The following is an 11,174-nucleotide window of genomic DNA, read 5'->3' as shown; positions in this document are numbered from 1 at the left end:
CTGAGACTTTTGGCGAGAGAAAACAAGATTATTTTTGGATTTACTCGACCCTGTAGGGTATATATAGGTGCTGTGAGAATTATATAAGGAATCGAACACTTTGGGGGTCATTTGGAGTAGTTGCAGAAGAGAAACAAAAGTTGCAGAGAAGTTCTACATCACCAGCAGAACGAGGAAGAAGAAGATAGGAAAACTGTCGGCTAATCTTTCATATATTGTAACAGTTTTGTAACATTGTTTCAGTAAGGGTTTTCTTTGCAACAGCAGCCTCTGTAACAACGAGTTCTGTAACAATTATATATGTTACAAACTCGTTGCTTTATTAGTTTTCTCTTGTTTTTCACCCTTTTGAGCTATGGACACCTATTTTGAGCACGTGATTAACATGAGGAGCTAAGCCCCATTGCTGAGGCGACGGAGGAAGCCATTTTTTCAATTATTATGTGGTAAATTCTATTTAATTTAATTTTCGTAATTCTTTTATGATTATTTGCACTGAACTGAAATCGAATATATGATTCTGATTAAGTGGTTGTGTTCTCAATTGATGGGTCATGCTTAGGTTAAGTATTTTGATGGTCCATGCTTTCGATTTAAAACTATTGTTTTGAGTATCTACTTGTCTAGGCAAAAATATTAGAATCACTTTAAACGTAAAGAGTTGCATAAATATTGACTAGATTAAATCACATAAAAATTGGAGATTGGTGGAATCCTGAGTCTCAGTGCTTTTTATAATCTTGATAACAATTTCTATTTAAGTTTTCTATTTTAATTTGAGTCTAAAATCGAGTCCACACAATCCGAGTTGAACGAACTTTACTACCACTTTCAAAACTACATCGACTGTCTGCATCCAAGCTAGAGGATTTTCGCTTTCCCGAAGGAAGCTCTTTCAGCAATTTATGCTTCGCTAGAACCGAAGAGAAAGTTTTACCACGTGGATTTGTCACGATATCCTGCACTAACTGATGAATGGCGAGAAACTCATCTTTCCAGAAGATATTATATTTGGGAGATGTCACAGGTTTTCGTTCTGGGAGCAAGAAAGGAAGGCTTTTATCACGTGCAAAGACGCTGTAATCAAGAATGGCGGGTAGCAATTCATATGGAGCTGTTGATGGTCGGCGGGATGGGACTCCCTGATCAAAGCCCATATTTCGAGCAGCCCTGTCAATATTGTAAGATATTACTCCACAAGACCCTCTGAAAAAAGATGGCACGTACCCAGGCATGCAGCTTCACAAGAACACAGTTTCTCCAATGCTCATATTCTCGTCAGCAGAACGCAATATCATGTTCGGTGCAGAAGCAAAAGTATCTAGTTGAAATATAGAGGCATGGATCGGGGTCCAAGTACGAAAGTTAACTGCATGCGAGTTGTCAAGAAAATCAATGAGCTTTTTTCCAGGTCTTGGACGCCATTCCAACCAACAGAGTATTCTAGAGCCGCCATATGTATCAGGAAATGAGGTTCTCGGGTTAGGGGCGTAATGTCTGAAATGCTCCCACAACCATGCTTGGATAAAGGAGACATGGATATACGATTATACTTTCATGTACCCATTAGAGACGTACATGACCGCTACCAAGCGATCCATATGGGTGTACAAAGAGCCAAGAAACAAACTGCCAATGTAAAGAACAACGCCTTTCACTAGTTTGATAGCAAATTTGATGAGCTTCTGCCTTATCTCCTTCTTGACAGAGCCATCATCAAAAATGTCTCTGGATAGCCACATAGCTAAAAATGCACCAACATGGAGTGTATCATCCAACACTTGATCCAACTCCGGCTCATCAGGAAACCACTCAGACACCCACCAGTTATAGAAGCACTTTTCCTCATAATTCTTTCGAACATATCCTGTTGCTTTCGTGACCAATGCGGCATGTATTTCTTCTTCTTCCTCAGACAAGACAACGTCAAGTTTCCCAATTATTGGAAGACTCATCAAAACGGCTACGATTTCCAAAGAAATAGTCATCTCACCCATCTACATATAGCCGTGTGAGTTTCTGGGCACCATATGGAGATGAAAGTAATCAATCCTGCACCGTATTTTCTGATTTGAAGTGTTGCAGAAGCCATGAAAACGTTCACGATTTGCACTCCAGTCAGATTAGCTCTTACATGGTCTCGACTCATCATGAACTTCATCCATTTGTCATAAGAGCGCAATAGATTATGACATATTTTGAAGTCTATGGGAGAAGCCAGATATTCTTTATTCTGAAGGAAAAACCTCATTATACCCCCTGTACAGACTGATTGGACTTCTCCATCATTTTATGAATCACTCAGAAGAGTTGGCACGAATTTGGGATGGGTCCTTGTAATTGTAGAAGATTTTGTAAATAACTCATCATCCGTGTTCGGCTTAGAGTTGTTAGTGTTTCTCGATGCGGCGACAGAATTGCTTTCAAATGACATCTTAGCAAAATTCCTTATGCTTTTGAAGTAACTACAATGGAACAGAACATAAAATTACTACTTTGAAGAAAATCATACATAGAGATTTTTGTCAAAATTCGGGTACAATAATCAAGAGCCAACAACACATTTTCTACGTAAATTTCTCCTTTGGACACATGTTATAGCACTCACGTCAAAAGGGAATGGGGACTGATGCTTGCCCAACGAGATATACGCAATGCCGTGGGAAATATGCTCTCAGTCATATCACGTTTTGCCGCGGGAAATATGCTATCAGTCATATCACGTTTTGCCACGGGAAATATGCTCCCATTCATATCACGTTTCGTCGCGGGAGTTATGCTCACGAACAAAAGGAAACCCTAGAGATAGTTTTTATGGAGAAAGAAACAGACGTAGTTGTCCACACGTACATGCTTGCCTAACATAATGATTGTTTTCGTTGTGGTTAACGCTACTACAATACTATTAGTGAAGAATGATTATTCATATTGAAGTGTTTTTTCAAATTCATCGAGGTCTTGCCTATGGCTAGGGTTTACACCAACACAGAAGAGCAAAAAAAAAGAAGAAACGTTGAGAAACATACCTAAAATAGGCTCGCCTACTTTTGCTGCTGTTCTCTCCGCTGATCCAAACCTTTGCCGCTAGCACCAAGATGTGAAAAGAAAGCAAACAATACGAAAGTAAGGAAGATAGGTAACGCCTTTTATAGACATGGTATTTTTGGAGTTTGACTAGAGATAGGTTTCTCTTTTGGGACGCGCACGAAAGAAGGCAGCTGGGTCCGCGGTGTTTATGTTCCATGACGCTAATATCCACGGCCAAGCCAACACTACACCAACGCTCCATGGCCCATATTTACCAATCCAAAGCCGCGCCATCCATCATACCACGGATGTATCAAAGCCAGCCGTACCACGCCCGCGCCATAAGTCCGCGTGCAGGATGGCAGCGCCTTTCCAAGCTAGCCGCGCCATCAACCACTCCAAGCTATCCGCGCCATCCACCTTTACGTAGACAGCCAAAGCGGCGGCATCTCCGCCGTTCAAAGCAGCGTCATCTCCGCCTGTTCCGTGGATCAAATCACAGTGCCATCTCTGCCAATCAGTAGCCAAAGGTTCAGCGCTAACGCCAACACCCTATGGCCAAGATGGAATTACGCAGAGTCGCCAATACAAGGATCACATATTCCCCATGCCTTCAGACAAAGGTTGGTCAAATCTCCCTGGAAATCTCTTCACGTCTTGCCCTTTCAATTTTACTCTTGTCTGTCACCATCTCATGCTTACCCCGCAACAATGCCGCTGTTACGTGCTAAGCAGGGGACTTAATGTTGATGGTGGTTTTTAGATTAGGGTTAAAATCGTAAAACCTTGCATCTGATGTGACGTCACTCTGTAAGGAAATGAAGCCATGAGTATTAACCTCTCCACTGGCATATTTATTGATCCATTCAATATATTTACATGAAATTTATCCAGACTGACGTATGTAGCAACCATCCCAGATGTTTTCTAAATTTCGGTGCCTTGCCCATATTCACTTAATATAAGTTTCTTTTAATGCTTTCTATGCTATGTTCCCCAGCTGAACCTTTAATGTTGATATGGAATGACAATTCGTGTTCACTCGCAGCAGAGTAGCACGAATTCCCAAATATGAAAGATAAGGTCTTAGGATAAGGTATTCAATCAGAAAGCATGCTGCTCTCTGGAAATGAACTTAAAGAACTATGTGTCAACACATAGGATTGAATCAATTAGTTTTGAGCGTTGCGCAATATACCAGACCTTGCTTGTCAAAAGTAAACCTAGGCAAACTAGGAAATTAATCCTCCATGGATTAGGAGGTGCAAAACCTTTTCCCAGAATCAGAAAACAGGGAGCCGCAAAATTAATGGGAGGCGTGGCCATGCCTTAGGCCAACTGGAGCCACTTGCCATTGGCCACGCTCCTTCCTAAACCGGTCCTATTTCCCTCGACCAATTGTGCCGCCTCAAATTAGCCACGCGCACATAAGTTGTGGCTAGGCCCATACTTTCCGACCCCACTTCCCATCGACCAATCAGGTCGCTCTAAAGCCGCCACACTCTCGCCAAAATTGTAGCCGCGCCTTATGTTTGGCCGGCCCCTTTTCTTGACCAATCAAGTCGCTCTAAATTTTCCACCATACATTAAAAGCCAAACACACCTTTCCGCGCCACCATACTAACTGGAAAGCCAAATGTGGCCTTCCACAACAACATATTGATCTGCATGCCAACATGCCACTCTGCCGCGGTAACATGCCAACATACCACTTCATGGAAACTTGCCATAAATAGAGCCCTTTGTACTAACCTACCTCATGTTCGTGGCCAACGTCATGAAAAGCTTAAGATTAGGGTTTTCTGGTCAAAAGCACGCGTATGAATTAACCAAATTCCTAAGTTCCAGTCGTGGCACAAATCATGTCACTTCGACCCCACAACATGCCACGAGTCGTGTGGGACCCGGAAACTCTAGGGTTGGCGCCATATTATAGCCACCCACGGAAATCCCTACTCCAGTGGTCGTTTCCACACTATGACTTTTCCATAACTCCTTTGGCATAGCTATAGCGCCATTTTCAGAAAAGTATCGTCATGCCGCGGCCGCATGCCACACGCACTAATTAGGGTTTCGACATGCCAAACCTTAATTTGGGCAAAGTTACTACGCCAACCAAAGCCAAATAACGTTTCCCAGAGTGTTTGGATTGATGTGGCCACATGGCCAATGTTTCCATGCCACATGTGGTCCCAACACCACGGCGCCGAACCCTAGCATTGGCCATGCCGCCAAACCCTGTCATTGGTCATGCCTCCAAAACCTAACCTTGGCCACGGTGCCAAACCCTAGCCTTGGCCATGCCGTCGAGCCATAACTTTGGCCACGGAGACAAATTTTAGCTTTGGCCATGCTACAACGCCACAGGCGTGGCCATTCCACGACGCCACTGACATGTCGCTATGCCACGGCTACACCACTGGCATGCCGCTATGCCACGGCTACTAGCATGCCGCTATGCCATGGATCCACCAGGCGCCATTATGCCACTGGCGCCACTCCGCTGTACAACAAGATGCGGCCATAATCAATGGCCATCCTTCCTCATGAGATGCAATATCAGCCATTCAAGTTTGCCACCAAACTGACAGACTTGTGGCAAGTTTCAGGCGACCAGCTGCCTAAATCTAGTGGTCATGGCTACGCCAAGCGCCACTTGCGCCACCGTGCCACTGGCATGCACGAGCCATGCCATCCATGCCACATTGCCACCGGCGTATACCAAAACACCACCGCGCCATTATCAGGCGCTAACACAAGGTATCCATAATCAACGGCTACCCTCCTTCATGAGATTCAATCTTATCTATCGAAGTTCGCCACCGAACTGAAAAACTTGTGGAAAGTTTTAGGCAGCCAAAACGAGCCTAATAGCATTACATGCTATTTTCCTGCGGAAAGTCCCTTGACTTTGAATTGCCACACGTAGCGAAGTGCTACATGTTTTCCACGAAAACACTCGAGATATCAAACATGTCACAAACTGGGGGATGCTCATCAGGGTATTGGTCTGGCGGTTTACAGCGTGCGGCGTGCAATGCGCCCGTTATATAAAAGTGTCATGAAGTGGGACAATTAGTGGTGGTGAAAAGTAACGGTGTAAGCGAATTCATTTCCTTCATCATGGAAGCATAATGTCTGACGGTTACACGAATTCACTTCCTTCATCATGGAAGCATAACGTTTGACGGTTACACTGTACTCTTTTCCTCCACCACTCAATCGTTTCCACTTCCTACGAGATCAAGGTACGTTTCAATATGACTTGTATAAATAGGCTTCACCTATTTTCACCAAAGGACAAGTTTTGGTCGGCAACAATACAGTATCTAGAAATAACCTGGTAGCTTTCCATTCTGCTATCCAGTTCTACTTTCAGAGACAAGTCATAAACAACCACATCTTCAGAATCAACGATTACGGTCTCAACACTTTCTTCGCTTCCTCCCTAAGACCAACCCTTCTCCTTCACTTTGTGAACGAAGCAATCCTGGACCGGCCATTTCTTGGTTTAGGCCAGGATTGTACAGATTGATCTCTCGAATCAAAAGTACTCCCGTGCAGTGCATTGTTTAGGGTTTAGATTCGTTTCTCATTCACATACCCAAATTTACCAAAACCAGCAAAAACAGTTTTCACCCAGAAACAATTTTATATGAATCACTTGGTAGATACTAACCTGGTAAAAGGAATCAAATGTGCCAAATCAGCACCAACTATTAGTCACTTGTTTTTTGCCGATGAAAAACTCCTCTGCACCTATGCCACAATCCCAGATTTCATAGCTATCAAATCTTTCCTGCAAGTTTATTGTAAGGCAAGTGGTCAGGAAATAAACTATACAAAATATGGTGTACTTTTTAGTAGGAAAGTACAACCTAAATACAAAAAAATGCTTGCAAGAATCTTGAATATCTCTAACATGAGTATAGGAGAAAAATATCTGGGTGCACCATTAACAATTCTAAGATCAAAGACTCAAACCCATATTTCTCTCTTAAGCTCTGTGGAAAAAGAGTAAATGGGTGGCTAACTCAATTCATAGCACAGGCAGGGAAAACTACACTAGTGAAACATGTTGGTCAGGCAATGTCGCTATACCAAACCACTTTTCTAATCCCCAAAAGTTTATGTCATAAAATTGACTCTCACCTGAATAAATATTGGTAGGGAGAAGATCCAGAATCAAAAAAAAAGAAAGCTGCATCTAGTAGCTATAGAAAATCTTTGTAAACCAAAGGAAGAAGGAGGATTAGGTTTCAAGAAAAGTGAAACTAATAATCTAGCTGTGATGTTAAGGAGTGTATGGAGGTTAGTCGAAAATCCATATTCTCTCCTAGCATCTGTGCTAAAAGAAAAATATTTTAAGAATACTGAAATAACCAACTCTAATTGTCCTGGTACATCATCCTGGGTATGGAAGTGCCTTCATCAAACCATGAAAAAGATACACCCATTTATTTCTTGGATGGTAGGGGAAGGTAACTTCATGAACCCATGGTGTGATAATTGGATTCCTGGAATAGGGAAGGCAAATCCTAAAGCTAATACAATACCTGATAATAATCTGAAAGTAAAAGATCTAATAAATCAGGATACAAGAACTTGGGATATATCAAAACTGAGTAATGTGTTTGATCAACATTCTAAAGTGTTGATAGAACAAATCCCTTTAACCATAGAAATTTCTAGTGATAGAAGAATCTGGACACCTTCGAAAGACGGTAATTTCTCAATGAAATCAGCATATAATTCCGTTAGTGTAAGGGGTGATAACACTAATGCAACTCTTTGTGTGGAAAGCCCTAAAAAGGGCTTTGCCTGAAGTGCAAGTTGAAATCAGAATCAATTATGCATGCTCTTTTAACTTGAACTGTTGAATCTTACCTTTCAGCAGTGGACAAGATTTTGGCTTCAATTAAACCCCTACAAAGAAGATTCAAGAAGATCGGAAAGATTCGCCATGATTGCTTGCCTCATATGGTCGATATGGGAGAGTAGAAACGAGATGGTGCATAATAACAAGATAGAAGAACCAACAACAATCCTAGATAGGAAATCAATGATGCTGACCCCCAATTCTGTGAATCCCCTCAATCGAATTGTAGCAATGAACACAAATAATCAAGAAATCTCTTCTTGGATACCTTCGCCTGAGAGATGGACGAAATTTATACCGACGGAGCATGGAATCCAAACTCAAGTAGTGGTGGAATGAGTATTATCATCAGAGACTCGAAATCCCTTTCATCTATGCTGAATCAACAAATCTAACCTGTTACTCAGCAGAAGTAAAGGCAATTAGAAAAGCTATAAGGATAGCTTTGCAGAGGAATGAGAAGAAAATTATCGTGGAGAGTGATGCCCCAGGAATTATCGAACAGATCAATAAGAAGATTTACCTGGGAGATCAACAAACACATTCAAGCTTTAAAGATATCAGAACTCTAACTCTGAAATTTAAGTTTATCTCCTTTACATAAGTAAATTATCGGGCTAATAATGTGGCTCACGAACTGGTGCAACAAGCTAAAATAACACGGGTCATACGGTGTGGTCTGTCCCACCAGTGTGGCTTATACCGTCTCTGTGTGCCGATCAGAAGATAGTTTAGTTCTTTTCCTTATTTGCTTAAAAATAATGCTTTAGACAGAGACTGCTGGACATTAGGCGTCAAGAAACTTATCCCAATGCGATGATCATCCTATAAGCAGTGGGACTAGTATATATATATAACCATAAGAAGACTGAAACGTCAACTCGACATCAGTGCCATTTATGAATGCTATATTACACGCGTCTTTAAAATGTACGTGTCGACCCACAAATGGCAAAAGTATAGCATGGTGGGCACGTGGCATTTTACGTGGCGCCTGTTACTTGTATATATATAAATCCGTGAACGGAGTTAAAATCCACAACGGTATCGAAACAGTACAGCCAAAACTTGTAATTCGCACTCATAGTCCTACTGGTCTTTTTGTTCAATTCGGAAGTTCGTCGAAAGAGAATGCAAACTGCTAAGGAGAAGCTGAGTAATGTAGCTAGTGCTGCCAAAGAGCATGCCAAAATTTACAAAGCCAAAGTCGATGAGAAGGTAATAACGATTTACTAATATCAATTTTAATTAAGTAAACTATAAATTTCTGAGTTTGCTTGGTTATTTACTTAGTAGCTTGCTCGAATATGTTTTTTAGGCAGAGAAGGCGGCAGCAACAACGCCAGAAGAGAAAGAGATAGCACATCAAAGAAGGAAAGCTAAAGAAGCTGAAGCCAAGATGGAATTTCATGCTGCCAAAGCTGAACATAAGGCTGAAACACTTGATGCGAAATATAACAACCACCATAATCCAATCACGGGCCATCATGATACATATGGGCATCATAATCCGATCACGGGCCATGATACATATGGGCATCATCATCCGATCACGGGCCATACTGATACGTACGGGCATCGTGAAGTACCACTTGTTGGGGTACATGGTGAGCACCATGGACATGGGCACCATCACATGACTACAGCGGGTACTATTACGCCCACTACCACACCAGAAACGACTTATCCGACTTTGAGTCACCACCATCAAACTAACAAGTACCTGTGAAGTCGACCGAGTGTGACTGGTTCTAAGCTTGCATGGTCTTCTATTTCGACCAAGGGGGTGTACTGTTTTCTTTGGTAAACATTTGAGCTAGTGGTGTGTTTGATTTAGGTTAGTTTTGTAATTTCGATGTTGTTGCAAGTTACGTGGTAGTGTTGTTGAATGTTGGGAATATATGTCAACCGTTCCATGGTATTTTACTCTCTTTTCTTTCGTTTGCGATACATTCAATCATTTGTGAATTGGGTTCATTCTGCCGTCTTCTTGGTCTTTGAGGACAACTTTACAAGTAGAGAAACGAAATTCGCATATTCCAATCAACATGAGAATAATATTGAGATTTTAGAGTCTACATCAGTTTTATAGTGGCTGGTCAGAAACATGATATACTCCACTTGAATCGTGAAATATGAACTTGATTGTCCTTTGACATCAAGGGGGGCAGTGAGTATTCCACTTCTGATACGCCTCTTTCCAAACCAGATTTTCGTATTTTGCACTGCACACCCACCTAGATAACATGCTAAAGTCATATAGAGAGGCAATGCAAGTGCTTGCCCGAGATGGTAATTAGTGGGCTTGGACTTCTAATGGGCTATAATACAGTCTTCACTGTGATTATTACACCGGTGGCGTATTACTACTGTATTTCGTTTAGCATGAGCATTCTATCATCCCCACGCACGTTAGTCTAATGAGAAGTGTCAACTGTTTAGTGCAAGTGCGTGACCATTAGCTTCATATCTTAGGTGTGATTGATAATGCGTGTGAGCAACCTTTTTTTTTATGTGTTTCGTGATATAACGATATAACAATTAACATGAGAAGGAATAAAATCCTATGGTAGCTGGCTTAAAATTACAATAGATAGAATTTGGAACTTCAAAAAAAATCCAAGATTGTTGAATGGGACAATTAGGCTAAGGCTTCCATCCATGGATTACCCATAATATGAGGCCCTTAATTAAAAGAAGTTTAAATTTAGATCCTAAATTATTAAAAGACAATCATATCCTTATGTATATATTGTAAGATTCATAATTAAATAAAATTTAAATCTAGGTCCAAAATTATTAAAATATAGTAAAAATGATGTCACACTCATCTTTACCACCGACGATCATCACTACCAACTACCGCCGCCGCCCACAACAACCGATAGCAGCCTCTGACCACCACCGACCACCGCCTCCCACCAATAACATAAGGATGTATAATCTGAAGTTACATATGCAACGTGCATGTGTATTCAGAAGTTGCACATGCGTAGGACATGTGTAAGCAAAAGTTACACATCCATATGGCATTTGTAACGAGAAGTTACACATCAAAAAAATAGACATAAAAAAGAAAACATAAAAAAGAATATACATGTATTATTTTAAGATTTATTTACAATAATTTAGCATGTGTAACTAAAAGTTACACGCGCATATGTCTAGTGTAATTGGGAGTTACATATGCATCTATCTAGTGTAATTAAGATTCACACATGCATCTGACTTGTGTACTCAGCGTCAACTCAAATTCCAGCGAGACCAA

At 41.3% G+C, this 11,174-nt stretch overlaps 1 protein-coding gene across 1 annotated transcript; it reads left to right on the top strand.

The window, feature by feature from the left end:
- Nucleotides 1-9,037: 9,037 nt before the first annotated feature.
- LOC113305067 (late embryogenesis abundant protein 18-like) lies at nt 9,038-9,635 on the top strand. The gene is made up of 2 exons (XM_026554176.1): nt 9,038-9,124; nt 9,225-9,635. Exons 1-2 carry the CDS (start codon nt 9,038-9,040, stop codon nt 9,633-9,635), a joined length of 498 nt encoding a protein of 165 aa, XP_026409961.1.
- Nucleotides 9,636-11,174: the final 1,539 nt, after the last annotated feature.

This window comes from Papaver somniferum, chromosome 8, assembly GCF_003573695.1.
Source record: "Papaver somniferum cultivar HN1 chromosome 8, ASM357369v1, whole genome shotgun sequence".
NCBI classification, from domain to species: Eukaryota; Viridiplantae; Streptophyta; class Magnoliopsida; order Ranunculales; family Papaveraceae; genus Papaver; species Papaver somniferum.
This window is presented reverse-complemented; position numbering and strand designations above follow the sequence as displayed.